The sequence below is a fragment of the Galeopterus variegatus genome, unplaced genomic scaffold, assembly GCF_000696425.1.
Source record: "Galeopterus variegatus unplaced genomic scaffold, G_variegatus-3.0.2 Scaffold286, whole genome shotgun sequence".
NCBI classification, from domain to species: domain Eukaryota; kingdom Metazoa; phylum Chordata; class Mammalia; order Dermoptera; family Cynocephalidae; genus Galeopterus; species Galeopterus variegatus.
In genome coordinates this window covers 294,008-311,661 of record NW_007726397.1, presented here as the reverse complement: position 1 = coordinate 311,661, position 17,654 = coordinate 294,008, and the positions used below count along the sequence as shown (strand labels likewise).

The following is a 17,654-nucleotide window of genomic DNA, read 5'->3' as shown; positions in this document are numbered from 1 at the left end:
AAGACAAAAAAAAAAAAAAAAAATTAGACTGGTCTTATCTGTCAGGAAGAGAGAAAAATATTTCAAAAAGATCTTAGTTCAAATTTTAATAGTTTAGATATCTTATTTCACTTTTGAAATAATAAATATTTTGTGTGGTGTTTTATAGTTTTTTAAGGGACTAATAAGTTAATCAGTTTTTTTGCCTCAATAATTAGATCATAATTTATGGCAATATCAAAGCTTAAGGCCAATAAGTTTACTTTGCTAAAATGTTACTTACTTCATGATATACAGACGGTTTGGATAAAGATGGGATTGTAAAACTCAATACTTTGCTATGTCCCTGTTTGTCAACAATTTCCTACAAAAGTGAAAGAAAATATTTAAAAGTATTTATTTTTTTACAAATAAATTTAAAACAAATTTAAGTTGTTAGTCTAACTTTTTTTAAAAAAAGACCTAAGTAGAAATAAATTTTAAAGTCAATTAAAGCCTTAAATCATGATAATCCATTAATGATAAATATCCAGTAGTTAAAATGTACATCTTTCCACTTTTAAAATGTAAATAACATAGTTTTCAAGATAGCTGAGATACAAATACAGTGTCTTAATCATTACTCTCCCTCATATAACAAGTTATATTTTCTAAATCAATTAATAACTGAATATGAAATGTCATAAAAGGACCTTAAATTTCTTTTCCATTTTCAAAAGTACAAAACCTTAAGTATCTAGAACATCTTCCTAATCAATATATAAACTCTATTAGTAATGCAAACTATATGTTAAATCAATGGTGTAAACGCTGGTGCCAGTCCAGATTTTGTGGAACTCTGACTGCTGAATTTTCTCCTAAACATGAATATCAGAAACAGATAATTTATATACTATGGATTTTAAGTTTAAAAAATTTTAAATACAACACTAATATTTTTCAGGTATCTCCATAAATGAATTTAAATAGTCCGATTTCCAGCCTTCAATTAATCCATAAAGGTACATTTACATAATCATATATATGCCTATACAGCCCCCAGCCCCCAAAAAGTTATTTTGAGAGAATGAGCTATGAGTCATTTGATGCATGAAAAGCAAATATTAGCTTTACTAAAATGAAAAGCAGTTGCAAAGGTTATATATTTGATTTTGCCAAAAAACATTTTAACTACATGAAATACAAACCAAATTGTAAACCCCTAGAAGAAGAGCTTCAATGCATCCACTGCTATGCACATTTCTGCTAGCTGAGACTGCAAGGTAGCACCAAATCAGTTCTGGGAGAAACTGCAGTGTAAATCGAAGCAATTGTTCCTCTCCACTGCGATAGAATTCAAAGAGCTGGTGACAGACAGGTTCTAGCAACTGGAAAAAAGACAAAATGTTAATTCAAGAACTGGACTGTATTTGAATGACACTGTTATATGAACTATAAAAGGTTTCCCAGATTGGTAAAAACCATGTCTTTTTAAATTCTTAAAATAGCTAAGTTGTAGGAAGATTTTTCCTTAATATGCTCTCCCCCAGGTAGAATATACGCCAACATATAAACGATTGGCTACAGGGTTACTGAAGTGGGAATCCTGGACAGTTACTGTCACATCTCCCTCCTGAGCATATAATTAGGTAGCATCTGACAGCAATGATTGGTGTGTAGAGTGGCTGAATAATCACAGACCCACCTGATCTAGATCCCTACTGTAACCATAGTTAAGTTCCCCTGGATAATCTAAACATTGCTGTAATTTTGTTTCAAACATAATTTGGAGTCATCTATAACCTTTTCCTCTCCCACTCCACCCCCAACATAATCCAGTTAGTAGAGTTGACTGTATCTTTATAATAGACTTTTTAAAAAAGATCAGAAAGGTAAGATAAGACCCTCTCATAGGTAAGTACTGTATTAAAGCATATGCAATGATCATACATAAGTCATAATCAAATATGTCGTGAGATTCACAGGGTACTGCTTTTTCAAGGAAATTCTCAGGCTATTATATTTTCAATGAACTATAGTTCACCAACTTAGGCAACAGATCTAAGTCAATTTACTAAACAGATTTTCTACTACCAATAATCGTAATGAACAGAAACTCATTTTAAGTGATGTTTTGATTTCAAATAAGTTAAATATATAAACTGAGTATAATTAAAGTCAACATTATTTAAATAAGGCATAATAAAAGTTATGCTTTGATAAACATTGACTAAGTTAAACTAGTCTTTTCTATTGAAAAACTAACTCCTGACAGTTAATCTTCCATATGGAATATTTTTTCTACTCTCAAAATGACTTTTAGAGAGCAACAGGTGTCCATCGTGGCCATGGGAACATAACAGGAAACCACAGGGGCAGGAGGCAAAGTAACCCCATTCACAGATACTGAGAAAAGTTTTTAGGGTAGGAATTTAGAAGAATGGGGTTAGAGGTGGCTGGAAGAAAGACTGGTTGAGGATGTTTAGCTTTTGGGGTGGAGTTTTTAAAAATTCCTTTGTGAACCTCATCAATAATATTGTATGGTGGAATAACACCCCTTATCTTTAAATCCCTGGGAAATCTTTGACTAAGTCAATGGATAGTTTAACATGTATTTGCAAAATTATGAAATCTTATTTGAAAATTTATTCAAGACTGCATGAACACATAACTTTAATCAAAACACTCAAAAGGCTTTATGACCAGTTTAAAATCCAAAATTATGAGGGATTTTGCCTTATGAAAGCAGAACCAAATGAAGACAGATTCAAAGAGGAGATAGAAATTATATGTTGCAATAAAATCAGATGATATTATGCATTTGAAACCAATGCAGATAAATTCCAATATCTGTGCACTGTTTTATAGCTTGCAAAGTACTTTCACATACATGAACCTGGTCAGTCAATTCTCACAACACTGTAGGGTAGAATATCATTATCCACACTTTCCATTTAAGGAAACTGAGACAAAGAAGCCATCCACCATGACCAAAATCACACTGCTCACAAGGGTCAGAACTAGACCAGTTCTTTTGACTCCTTTATAAACATACCTGAAAAATGTCAGAAAAGAATAAAACAATATACAACGTGGGAAATACAGGCAGTGTTTGACATATCTAACTTGAATATTTTGAGGCAAACAATGGAGCATTGGAACATGCTGTCTTCCTAATATCTGGGTTGAATTTTTTAATGTATTTTCTCATGGAAACATTACATATGGTGGGTAGGTTTTACAGAACTATTAAGAGAGAACTGCACCTCAAGTACATTTTTATGCGTTAAATGGGCTTTTGTTGGTCTAATGAGAACTTAATCACCATGTATCTTCTCTTCATGCTAAAATACATTCTAATTTCTAAAACAACTAAATTACCAATGAATTTTTACAACAATCCGTTCATAAGTAAGAAGTCTGTATCCTAAGGAAGATTTCTAGTGGTAATAAAAATGTAACACAAAAAAATGTTCTTTAATGACTAAGCAGGGAAAGAGTCAAGTCCAGGTAAATTTACAAGGAAAACCTTGCAAAATTTTTTATATTGAACAATTTCTCAGGAACACTGGTAGGAAAAAGATACAGAAAAGTTGGAAGGATACTACTATTCAGATACCAGCAGCCACTATGACCTGACCTCCCTTGCTCTGGGCTCACTACTCCCAGAACCCCAAAAGAACCTTTATGTGGCTCTTTCAAAACACAACTTCTTTAATGACAGACTTTGGCACTGTTAGTGTATAATCATATGCTTATCTGAAAGTCAACTAAAAGCACCACTCAAGTAAACTGCATTGTTCCCATATAAACTGCCTCCTTATGAGTTTCTTGAACGCACCACACATACCTACCCCAGAGTCTTTGCACCCACTCTTCCCTCTCCTGGAGAGCTCTTGCCTATGGTGTGTTTCTCTCTCTCTCTCTCTCTCTCTCTCTCTCTCTCTCTCTCACACACACACACGCGCACACACACACACACACACACACACACGCACACACACACATTAATTCAGATCTTGATTCAACCATTACCTCCTCAGTCCCAACACATATGCCACTTTATTTATCCTTATAGCTTTATCACTAACTAACATAGTACTATACATTTAGGCATTTGTTTAATGTTTATCTCACCTACTAGAATACAAATTCTAACCTCTAGGATCAAGAATTTAGCCTGTTTTATTCTCTGCTATATTCCACAGTGGTTCCTGGCACATTATATGTATTCAATAAGTATTTTTTTCTCGATATCTTTTTTTCTTTGTCTTTTTTTGGCTGGGGAAATACATACTTATTAAATGAATACAACTAAATCATTAAAAAGTACTATTAGTAAAATCCAACTGCCAAGAGTGATTTGTCTTTTAAGAATACAGAACTGATAGAGTTTGCATATTATTGTCCTCCCAAAACTCATGTGGAAATCTGATCCCCAATATGGCAGTGTTGGGAGCAGTTTGGGTCATGGGGGTAGATCCTTCATGGATGGCTTAATCAGGGATGGGGGTAGGGAGTGAGTTCTTGCTTTATTAGTTTCCAGGAGAGCTGGTTATTTTAAAGGCCCTGGCACTTCCCCTGTCTCTCTCTCTTGCTTCCTCTTGCCATGTGATCTGCTTGTACCCACTGGCTGCCTGCCGTTTTCCACCACAAGTAGAAGCAGACTGAGGACTGCGACAGATGCAGCTGTCCCAGAATCATGAGCCAAATAAAACTCTTTCTTTATAAATTATCCAGTTTCAGGTATTCTGTTATAGCAACACAAAAATGGACTAATACATAAAATTGATACTGTGGAGTGGGGTGTTGCTATACAGATACCTGAAAATGTGGAAGCAGTTTTGGAACTGGGTAATGGGCAAAGGTTGGAGGAGTCTGAAGGACTCAGAGGAAGACAAAAGGATGAGGAAAAGTTTGGAACACTTTAGAGACTGGTTAAATGGTTGTGACCAGAATGCTGATAGAAATGTGGACAGTAAAGGCCATGCTGATGATGAGGTCTCAGACAGAAATGAGGAACTTATCAGCAATTGGACAAAAGATCACCCTTGCTACACCATAGCAAGTGACTTTGCTGCATTGTGTCCATGCCCTAGGACTTTGTGGGAGGTGGGACTTAAGAATTGTGAACCAGAATATTTGGCAGGAGAAATTTCCAAGCAGCAAAGCAGAAGAAGCTGCATGGTTATTTGCAACAGCCTATGCTGAGTTATGGCAGCAAAGGCATGATGTAAAAGCCAGGATTTAAAAGGAAAGCAGAGCATAGAAATTTGAAAAATTCACAGCCTGGCCATGTGGTAGAGATGCAGAGAGCAGGAGAAAAATGCAAGCGTGCAGCAGATAGACTAATTGCTAAAGACATTAGCTTGGCAATGAAGCAACTAGATGCTAATAGCCAAGACTATGGGAGAAAGGCCCTGAAGGCATTTCAGAAGTCTGGAAGGGTGTCCCTCCCATCACTGACCCAGAGGCCTAGAAGGACCAAGTTGTTCTACTGAACAGACCTGGGGCCCCACTGCCCTCAGGAACCTGCTGCCTGCATCCCAGCCACTCTGGCTGGGGCAGCCCTGCCTCAAGTGGCCCCAAGTGTGGTTTGTGTAGCAGCTCTGGAGAGCACAAGCTGGAAACCTTGGTGGCGTCCACCTGGTGTTAAATTTGTAGGCCAGCAGAACATGAGAGCAGTGGAGGCATGGAAGCCTCCACCCAAATTTCAGAGGATGCATGGAAAAGCCTGCGGGTGCAGGCAGAGAACTGCCGCAAGGGTAGAGCCCCGCAGAGGCCATCTACTAGAGCAATGCCAACCAGGAAAGTGGAGTCAGAGCACCCACAAAGAGTCCCCACCAGGGAAATGTCTAGTACAGCCAAGGCAGTGGGACCGCCTCTAGGACCCAAGAACTGTAGGACCACTGGCAACGTGCAACGTCAGCCTGGAAAAGCCAAAGGCACAGAACAGCACAGTGGGCTGTGCCTAGCAGAGCTGTGGAGGCAGGGCTGCCCGATGCTTTGGGGGCACAGATGCCTCACTGTGCCCAGGATGCAGGACTTAGAGTCAAAGATTATTTTGGAGCTTTAATGTCTGCCCTGATGGGTTTCAGACTTGTTTGGGGTCTGTTTTTCCTTTCTTCTGGCCTATTCCTCCCTTTTGGAATAGGAATGTGTACCCAATGTCTGTTCCACCATTGTATCTTGGCACTAGATAAATTTGGTTTTGATTTTTACAGGTTCACAGATGAAAGGAGTTTTGCCTTTGGTCTCAGATGAGACTTTGGACTTCGGACTTTTAAGTTGGTGCCGGAACTAAGACTTTTGGGAGTCTTGGGATGGAATGACTGTATTTTGTACATGAAAGGGACAGGAATTTGGGGGGCCAGGGGCAGAATGATAGCATTTGGATGTTATTGTCGCCCCAAAACTCATGTGGAAATCTGATCCCCAATGTGGCAGTGTTGGGAGCTGTTTGGGTCATGGGGGTGGATCCCTCATGAATGGATTAATCGGTGGGTGGATGGGGTAGGTAGTTATTTCTCACTTTATTAGTTCCCACAAGAATTGGTTGTTTAAGGACTCTGGCACCTCCCCTCTCTCTCTCTCTCTTACTTCCTCTCACCATGTGATCCTGTACCCACTGGCTGCCTGCCACTTTCCTCCATGAATAGAAGCAGCCTGAGGCCCACACCAGATGCAGCTGTCCCAGACTCGTGAACCAAATAAACCTCTGTTCTTTATAAATTACCCAGACTCACGCAGTCTGTTATACCAACACAAAAATGGACTAATACAAGAATATACTGTCTTCACCACATTAATCAGAATAAAAATATGCATCAGCCTTATATGCTAAACCTCCTAAACCAGTGCTATAGACCGAAAACCATCAACAAACTGTTACCAGTACCTAACCATACCAATACAGAAATCAAGAAGAAACTTTTATAGCAACTTGATATTGTTGCAACATCCAAGTGAGTGATCATCAGACTTATTAAACAGGGTACAGACAGTTAGGAAATATCAAATTTGTGTGGTGCCTCACATGTGGCATGAGTGGTGTGTTAGCTGTGCACATTAGATACATATTAGTTTGTGACAGATTGCAAATTTTTTTTTAAAAAACTGGTCCTTCACCACAAATAGTTCAAGAAATACTGCTCTGAACCTTTAGAACTGTATTAATTAGAGTTATCTGAATAAAAGGAATGCTATAAACTAAACTATCCAATCCAAAATTTATCCTATAAACTCTTTCCAAAATAGGCTGGTTAAAACATGCTTCATCAGAGTAATAATTTTTAAGTCTTTCAAAATACTAAATAGTAAATGATAAACAAGATTATATTTGTTTTTTAAAAAAATAAAGCACATAGTTATACTTACTCTATTTAGTGAAATAATTCTAAACCACACATGGAAAACCTTAAAACAGCTTCTACCCAAATATGTTAAAAAGTAAAACCCTTCAAGAAAACAGGCTAACTATCCATTAAGAATTAAGAATGCTTTCGGGAGGAGGGAGAGACAGACAAAATAGGATTGTTCAAATAAATTATTCCAGTTAAAGTTTTTTGGCTTGCCAATATAATCCCAAATCCTTTCAGCACCTAAAATTCATGATGCACTTTATTGTATAATCAGTAGGAGCTGTGCTATTCCACACTCCCTCCAAAAATGGTTAACTACTCAAATAACAAAAGACCCTCATTTTAGTAATTTCATCCCAAAAGTACATAGATCTGTATAGAACTGGACTCCAGGATATGTTACTTGAACACTGGATGTTGTGTTAGAGCCTATCACATCATCCACCAAACTCAAGTACAAAAGGAATCATGTACCTCTGATCCCTCCCCTTCACCCCACTTCTCTCCATTTCCACTGACACTGTCCAAGTTCAGGTTCTCAACACCTCCCTACGAGACTACTGTCACAGACAGCCTCCTAGTCTTCCTGCTTTCAATTTTTCAGTTCTCCAATCTATCCTCCACATAGCCACCTTCCTAAAATAATAATCTGATCAAGTCTTGCCTTCAGTGCAAAAAAAACCTAAACTGCTTAAGATGGAATTTGAGGCCCACCATGGTTATGGTCTATACCTAGATTTACAGCTTCAGTTCTTTCCACAGTCTTACCCTCTCCTGTTAACTACTGCATTAGCCTATTTGCTTTTAGCCCAATGTCATGCCTGTTTAATTTCTACACTACTTCCAATCCTTTTCTATTTCTACTATGAATGGTAGGATTTACAAGCACCAGAATCTGAAGAATGGCTAATTTTATCACCTTCACACTAAATTGGCTATCTGAAAAAAGAAAAGGAGATTGGGGGGTGGGGCGGGGAGGAGAGGAAGAACCGGGAAAGTCACCAGTCAAGATACATCAGCCAGGCCAAACTATTTGCCATTCCTTAAATGCTTTGTACTTTCTCAGGCCTCCATATATTATGGGGCTGCTTGGAATGTTCTTTTACCTTGCTACCTGGAAAACTTGGGCTTATCCATAGATTCAGTTAAACACTGCCTTGTAACCATGTGTTTACTTATTTTCTCCCCCTTTCCTCTTTCAGGATAAAGACCATGTGTTATTCATCTTTGATTCTCTATTGCCAAGCATAGCAGATGGCTCATAATGGGCACACAAATATTTGCTGAACGAATAAAATGAATGTTGTGACCCAGACTTTTCAAGGAAATCTCCAGTGGAGCAGGAGGGTGGCGGGGTGGGGTGGGGGGAGAGACAGAGAACAATATTCAGAGAGATGGCTTTTGGAATATGGTAATAATTTTATTTCTTGGTCTGGGGAATGGCATATGGAGTTCATTTCATTATTGTTCTTTAAACATACACATTTTCTTACTCTTTTATATATGTTGCATTTCACAATAAAATATTAAAAATCAACTGAATACTACTAGCACAATAAACCGTAAGAGTACTTACCTCACTTTGTGGCTCCTGGATCACTTTATAGAGAGATGAAACTAAAGAACTCTTGTCTTTCAAATTTGTAGCATAATTTGGTAATGATGTTTCTGGTAGTGTCTAAACAAATTTTAAAAAAATACATTTTATTTTTATGAAATGCCCAGGATAGGCAAATCCACAGAGGCAGAAAGTACATTACTTTTGGCCAGAGACTGCAGGGAGGAGGGGAAGATTGGAAGTGACTAATGGATGGAGTTTCTTTTTGGCCTGATGGAAATGTCGTGGAGTTAGATGCTGGTATTGGTTGCACAACATTGTGAATATATCAAAAACCTCTGTACTTCTACCTTAAAATAGTAAAGTTTATGTTATATTAATTATATTTCAACAATAAAAAAATTTCAAATAAAACAAAAAATATTTTATCCTCTTATTATCAAGAGAGACATAAGTTAACATCAATACCCCATCTTTGATCACAGTTTGGGATTAGAAATAAGAATACAAACCATGTGTAAAGCTAAAGATATATTTTTCATAACATTATATAAGTTATAAATCTCATTAGCTGTATTTATCCTGCTTCTTAATAAACATATTCTATAAGTATCTGATAATGTTTTAAACCTACAGGCCACAGGAGATCATCTGAACAAAATAACTCCTGAGTTACATATTGTGACTTAAGTTTAGAAAGGCTATTCTACTTTACGAATTGGGGGAAAAGCTTAGACTCCTCACAACTAGAGAAAAAGATATTCACACTACCAACAAACTAGTTTTCCTGATAACATTTACAATATGGACAACTAATCACAGCTTGTCAGAACCACCCATCCAGAAATGACACCATGATCAGAGAGGAATGGAAAGAGATAAAACTCCAGTAGTAAGTCAAGATAGTTCTGAGTTAAAAAGTAGCAAGGAAATCTGAAAAGACAAAACAAACAACAACAACAAAAAAACCACACTTCATTATAACAAATTATGAAAATCTAACCTTCCTGAGCATAGTCTCTCCTTAACAATATCTGTCTCCTGTTAAATGAACAAGTTTTAAATTTTAACTGAGTTTATTTTATTAAAGAAAAACAAAACAAAACAAAGCAAAGCAAACAAAAACAAAAACAATTCACGAATTGGGCAGCCCTCTGAACCAGAGAAGGCTCAGAGAACTCCAATCAATAACATGATCTGACAGCATTAATAAGAAATGGGAGTGCAGTGTAGAAACAACTTAATTGGTTACAGCTTAATTGGTTAATTGTTTAGAGAGCCTCCTGCAATTAACTAAAGCTCAGCTACCATATTTAAATTCCACATTAGTTTGGTCTGTGAGGACTGGTAAAGGAGCCTAGTCCAAATTAATGGTCTCCCACAAATTTTACTTAACACTCCCAAGTCATGTTATTTTTCTCACCCAAATGATTTATTTCAATCAATCACTGCTAATCCTGCAGTAAAACCATGTTTTAAGATATTCCTAAATCATTCCAAGATATACATATCTTAGTGTTTCATGATTTAATGTGGGTTATAGTTAGTGTACTTAGGTGTGTGTGTGCATAACTAGGCAAAGAAAATTAAACAGAACAAATTTTTATAGTGATATTTGTTCATTTTTACTTTAGTGTGAGCTCCTTGAGTAAAAGAACTGTCTTATCTCTCCATCCACAGCACTCAGCACAAAGCCTCATACTCAAACCTTTGCTGAGGGAACATATCATAGATGAATAGAATAAAAAATTAGAATTGTCGCTGTTTACACTTCAGTAGTTCTTTAAAAGTAGGTCATATTTCACCTAGAGTATAAAAGTGAATAGATTCTTTTTTAATTTAATGAGAGCTTTGTTTACCAGAATGGTAAGTAAATATGAACTATTTGAGAACCTTGCACCATTTCCAAGAGGTGGGAAAAATAGTTTTACTGCAACTGATTATATAGAGAAGAGATTAGGGCATTCTTTAATATTTCAAAAGCACGTAACAAAAGACCTCCAGGCAACATTCCATTTCCGTCATTTGATCAAGAGTAACCCAATACTGGGGAAATTTACGTAAAAGGAAATAATAGTCAAATAAACAGCAGATTTGTAATTCCCTGAATAGAAACAAACCTAAATTATATATATATATATATTATATTATATATATAAAACATATTATATATGTCTAATATATAACTTTATATATGTCTAATATGTATTTCAAACTATAAATTTTAAGAATAAGTGAATTGAAATATAAACCTTTAAAAATTATTAGTAAATAGAAAGATTATTGACAATATTATATATACTATCTAGGCTAAAACTGGAACATTCATTAAAAATTAATTACAATTTTCAGCTTGTATATCAATTGACCCTCTTGAAGTCAAATATTTTCTGTGGAACAGCTAGAGGCAAAAGGACAGCTCTTTTCTGAAAAGACAAGCTCCGGAAAATACCCTAAACCTAGGCTTCTACTGCTAAATGGTATCCTAAAAATTAATGTGGTAACTATTAAATTTTATTCACAATTTTGTCATTATTTCATTTTATGAACATAGGAAAAGTTACTTTTGTGTGTAGAAGGGAAGAAAATATAATTGTTGTGTTTACAAATGGCATTTTGAAAAACTTAAAAAAGCCAAGTGAATTTAAATACCATTATTGCAAACACAAACTTTCTTGCACTGTACTAGTTCTAAGGTATAGGCCTTCTTAAATACCAGCTAAGATTTCTCACATTTCAGAAGGCAGAACTGAAGATGAAAAGTAATAACTGAAAAATTATGTTGGCAAATTATTCCTGGCAAAATTTGAAGAAGACAGATGCTTCATACTAAAGTATCAATTGGCAGATGGTTTTTTAAAAATGTAAGGAGCTGATATGGGTTGAGTGGAAGAGAATTAATGAAGATGGACAGATGGGTGAAGAACTAATAAAACAATCCTGTTCAACATCACACACAGGACTGAATTTTGAGTCACATATTGAGATTCAGTGACTATCATAAAATTGAAAAAATTAAGAGTTTGAAGATCTGCTAGACAAATCTGTACACAGCATTAAGAAAAACACAATACAACCTGAAATATATTATTTTACAAACATATCCTTGAAAAGATAGAGCTTGAAGTATTCATGAAACTTTAAAATAATGAAGTCCTAGTCTTATCACTTTGTTGGTATATAACAAAAATACTAATGAGAGTCCATAGCTAGAGCAAATACAATGGTTTTACCAAAGGCAATTTTTTTTAATTTAAAAATTTTAAAATAAAAGATTTACACACAGCAAATTATGTTGTCCGTGCATATGAGAGACTGTTGAATGAGGTTAGGAGTTCAGATTGTGATCATGAAACAGTGTAGACCTAAAATTGTCTTCACAGACCACCTACTTCAATTGTTCTGATTGAAATACTGAGACCTAGAGAGATTACGTGATTTGCCCAACATCATAAAACCACCCAGTAGGAGAATTAGAATTAGATCAAAGCATTTCTGACTCTCTGACCACTTAATCAATCATAATGACCTTGGCCTTACTGAGATAGGAGGTGCTTAGTTTCCCTGGGTTCGGGTTTCAGGCCATTCCCCTGGATCTCAAACCACTCCCCTAGGCCTCAAGTTCCTCCTGAGTCCTGAGCTACTATTGCTTGTTGCACCTATTTTCAGCACCAACACATGGAGATTGAGATCACAGGAAGCAGACTTATGTAATTCCAGTGGATGAGCATGCTCAGGAGAAAGGAGTTTATCCTATGAATGACTTTCCACTAGAGGCACTAGAGAGCAGCTAGAATATTCTAAGTGTATTTAGTGCATGTGTTGGAATTTGATCAACGAGCATGCTCTGAAGGAGACCAACTGAACATGCACAAACCTGCTACATAACTTGTTACATAACTGGGAACCAACCTCTCTTATTCGAATATTCATTAGATAGCATGAATATGTATAATAGCCAAACCACAAAAGTGGATTCCAGGAAGAAGGCCGGGTTGTTGCTCATTCTCTCTGGAGCCAACCCACACTTCACCTGTGAGGTGTGTATTTCTCACTTTTTGTGTTAAACCTGCCTTCAGCAGGCTGCTGCTCACAAAGCCAGCCTGCACTTTGTAAAGTACGTATTTCTTACTTCTGTATTAAACTTGCTGCAGCTGTCACCCACTCTCTAGAACCAGCCTATACATTCCCTATGAAGTGTGTACTTCTTATTCTTTACATTAAACCTGTTTTTGTTTTCTACTCCTTCTCTGCTCTTGAATTCTTTCCTGTGACAGAACCTGGTAGAGGACAGGGTGGGTTGAGGTTGGCTATCCAACCTCCCCAGGCCCTCTCCTCTGGTATTATTAGCACCATGTTTATTATTAAACAACCAAAGAGAGGCTTTTCTAAAAATATGTATATACCCCAAAACTTCCTTTCTTAAATATTTTAACTAAAATATGTAATTTAACATCACAAATCATCTAAAAAGACAAGTTACTCTAATTTTAAAAGTACTTAGCAGATTTATTCCCAAGCACTTTTCTACCTCCTCTTAACGCAGGTGTGCTGCTGATTTTGCCTCATAACCTTGTTCTGTTTATCAAACGTACAGCTGAATTCAACACACATTAACACAATGCAGAATAAAACTCAAAATAATTTTCAGAAATACCTACAAAATTAACCAAATAGGAAATACCTTCCCTTGAACTGCTATAATATAAAAAAAATAAACATTTGTGATACCAAATGATTACAAATTGGGTAAACTTAATCTTGGAGGGTCGGTAGGGGGAAATTAAATTACTTTTTATTTCATATGGCCCATGATTTCACTCCTTTCTCCTCATGGAAAAGTTTCCCTACCCTTACATTAAATTTATTAAGAAATTTAATAAAATATTGCCACCCAGATAATATATGTTATGATGATAGAATATTACTTAGGCACAACTTTCTATTTATTCATATTCTAGTTTCTTTTAGCAGAAGATGATGGTATTTAGAAAATAAGATCTGGGTGCTTGGTATACTCATTGCTACTGAGGTGACACTATTTCTAGGTCCTCCCAGTGAACAAAGTGAGGACATATATACATCATATACAGTTTTTTTGTTTTTGTTTTTGACAGCTGGCCGGTTCAGGGATCCTAACCCTTGACCTTGGTGTTACAATACTACATTCTCACCAACTGAGCTAACCAGCCAGCCCTATATGCACATTTAAAACCCATTAGTTTATATTGATTCTTCCAATTCCAATTCAACACCTTAGAGTTCTTTCTTGCCTTTCCCTATTCCACATTTATAATTTTTTTCTTAGAGAGAAGCCTAATTCCCATTATCCTCAATATATTTACTTATTTGCTCAACTAACTTATCGGCTCGATGTAACCAATCTATCAATGTAACCACTCTAGCTGACTCTCCTACATGCCACCTCTGCAAACTTTCGCCCCATCCACCCATTTCCTCAGACACTAGGTCACACCACTGTCGACCTGGCTGCAGTCTCTCACTCCTCACTACTAGACTTTCTGGGTGTCTATATATCCAAGCCAGGAGGGGAAGGGAATAAACAAACAGGTGGGAAGGGAAGAGTACCAATCGTGGTTTTCAATTATTTGCCTTAATAGTTCATCCCTCCCCTATAATCCACCCTTTAACATGTCTCCTTCCACTACTCCCTTCTTAAAGAATGGGTAACTGGCTATTTTTGCTTTTGTAAATTTGACTTCACCATTAAACGTAAGAATGCCCTAGAAGAAATGGTACTGAATTGTTAAATTTGACAGTTTTCATCAACTTGCCAAAAGAGAAAAAAATTATGATATAACGAACCATATTAAACAATTTTTAAGCAGAAGAAGAAAGCTTAAAAACACCCTGAATGCTTATTCACAAAGATAACAAGCAGGGGGGGAAAAAAAAAAAACCACATATGAGATTTAATCAAACTATCAAAATATGTAGAAAGCACTATATATAGTGCACCTTTATAGCATTCCACATCACTTTATGATGACTTAGGGAATCCATAGAAGGATACTCAATTCCTGACCATAAAAGTTGAGAAAGTAAAAATCTGCCAAGCCATTCATCAGGATTAGATAATAGAGACAGATGAGGCCAGCTGCAGAATTAATAGAAAACACTGCCTCTTGTAAGGACACACTGCAACTGAACAGTGTCATAATAACCTCCTATTGAGCAACTTCTGTATTCTTACTCACTGAAAAGCCTTGCTGTCTAAAATCATAGATTATCAAAAACTCTGCTGTTTGAACATACATCAGTAAAAATGAAAATCCTCCACTCTTGTCTGGAGGATGTAAGTCACTTCAAAACAAAGAAGCAGACTTGGTTTCCAACCCAGGTGCAGACCTTCAGATAAGGGGTTTCTGAACACAATATTACAAGTCTATGTTAACTCTATAGTTTGCAAGACAACAGGATCCTGGCTCTACTTTGAAGTCCAGACCAGCTGTTGACCCCATTATACACAGTCCAGCTTTGTTTTGAACCCATCAAAATACTGCTTCATTTAAATTTCACCTAAACTCTACCCTTCCTCCAATTGCTACACTAATTTTTATCTTTTCCCTAGTTTGGTGAGATGCCCCTGTGGTACCTGTTGTGTAGTCTCCCTCACTGCAATAAGCCAATAAGCCTGAATTTGTCAGACTATAAGTTTGTCCCTAAAGGTTTTGGCCTGATTGGGCTGGACAAAATCAAAGTGACAGTTGCAGCCCAAACCCTTCATTCCTGGGGTTCATGATCATGTAGCTCATATAATTATGTGTCACATAAGGACAAGAAAAAGATAATTAGCTGTTTTAAGGGACACAATTTTAGCTACCATAGATAATCATTCATGAGACAAGAAAACATAAGTTTTATTTTCTTCATCAATTAATCAAAGGTTATACTTCCCTTATATAGCCACTGGGTTAGCTAACTAGAGCAAGATCCACTAGGGTTCGAAAGTTAGACAAATATCTTCCCATCCTCTCCTCACTGTTGATCATGTCCAGTTCTATCACCCCCCAAATTGGGAGAAACATTTTGACACTGAATTGTTGATCGTCATTGAAGAATAACATCAACATTCAGAGACTTTAACCATTCTTTGTGGTATTGCCATGAAAAAGAGAAAATAAACAAATAAACAAAAATGAATAAACTCTTTGAATCACTTGGAAGGAAAAAGGAATCAAATTCCTAGAAAAGATTACTACGTGTAGATAACTCACTATTAAGATTTGTTAGAACATACATCTTCCACAGAGAGCTTTTCAGTCACATAAAATAAAGTCACTGGAATTTAAACCCCAGACAAAACTTCTTTGGAATTTAATTACTATATTAGAACAGTAAATATTACCTTAAATTCTGACAACCATTCCTCCACAACCCCTTTCTCTGAAGTGAACATCTTTCCACATCTGTTCTAAACCTTCAACCTGAAAATTAACATAGAAAAATGTTAAAATTTTGAATACACTTTCTTTAGAGTCAGATTACTACAGATAAAAGTAATACTACAAAATTAAGTTATTTCTGATTTGTGAAATTAATGTAGTTTCAATCATAAATTACCAGATTCATCTTAAACCCATTGTACACCAACAAGCCTTAAAATGCAAGAATTATTACATAAATATCATAATATGATGAAATTGGCTCGACAATTTTCATTCTGCTTTCAGGAATGCCATCTGCAAAACATACTGGACATTTTTCCCTACCTAGTTTCAATTAAATAATTTCAAAAAGATCATTCATTTTAAGAAAATATTTCAAAACTGTGAAAATATAAAAAGCCATCCATCCAAAATTGACTTTAGAAAAAGCATTAAAGTTGTTTTATTTGCTTATATTTCAGTTCTTTACAATGGTAACTATCTAGGCAAGTCACTTGACTTCTCAGAAGCTTAATATTCATTTTTAAAGAAGTAAAAGTGACAATAAATAAGATAAAGACATATTCAATAACAGTTATTCAGAAGATCTGGATTTATTTAAGTATAAACAACAACAACAAAAAAAGCAAGCTAAGGTAAATGCAACAGTTTTACCTTGAGCAAAATTTTTGTTAAAGTACAATGTATTTTTCTTCATTCATCCATCTATACGGGAGTAGAGTTAGAAACTGTTTCCTGAAGGAAAACTTCAGATCTATCTGAATTTCCTAACCTCCTAATTCAGACACAAATTCTGCATTAGGCTTTTTAATTTTTATCAGCATTATAATGTAGTAGAAACTGAGGCAGAATTGCCAATATCTAAATCCTGATTTTATTACTTACTTGCGGTGTGATCTTGGGCAAGATATTTGCCTTACTTTTTTCATCTGTGAAATAAGGATAATCACAGTACCTATTTCAAAGGGATTATTGTGAGGATTAAGTTTAAAAATGCAAATAAAAGCACTTACTACAGTATGTGGCAAAAAGTATTACTACTATGCAATATTATTATTAAAGAATATTATTAACTCTTATAACCTCTGCTCAGCTGTCTATCAAAGTATACAGATACACCTTAAGGAACAACACAGGTTTTTTGCTAAAGAATACATTCTAAAGTATGTGCTGTCTACTTCCCATAGAAAAGGTGGTTAAGAAAGAAATTATATATAAACACACACACAAGGGTACTTCAAAAAGTTTGTGGAAAAAATAGAATTGAACAATAATATGAATCTTTCCAAGAACTTCTTGAAGTACCATCATGTATGTGTGTGTGTATTCATTCATTCATAAAATATTACTTGAGTGATATGCAACTAA

The 17,654-nt window shown here is 35.8% G+C and overlaps 1 protein-coding gene across 2 annotated transcripts in view; it reads right to left on the bottom strand.

Moving 5' to 3' along the window:
* The window catches only part of FAM126A (family with sequence similarity 126, member A), a 66,853-nt gene that overhangs the window by 25,587 nt on the left and 23,612 nt on the right, over positions 1–17,654 (bottom strand). Inside the window, exons 2-5 of one of the 2 annotated variants that reach the window (XM_008567032.1) lie at positions 16,247–16,325; positions 8,896–8,997; positions 1,167–1,346; positions 263–343 (exon numbers count right to left, since the gene is read on the bottom strand). In XM_008567032.1, the coding sequence (XP_008565254.1) occupies positions 263–343; positions 1,167–1,346; positions 8,896–8,997; positions 16,247–16,297 (414 nt within the window). In that variant the 5' untranslated portion in view covers positions 16,298–16,325. The remainder of the gene's footprint in view (positions 1–262; positions 344–1,166; positions 1,347–8,895; positions 8,998–16,246; positions 16,326–17,654) is intronic. The other variant, XM_008567033.1, reaches the window with a different exon arrangement.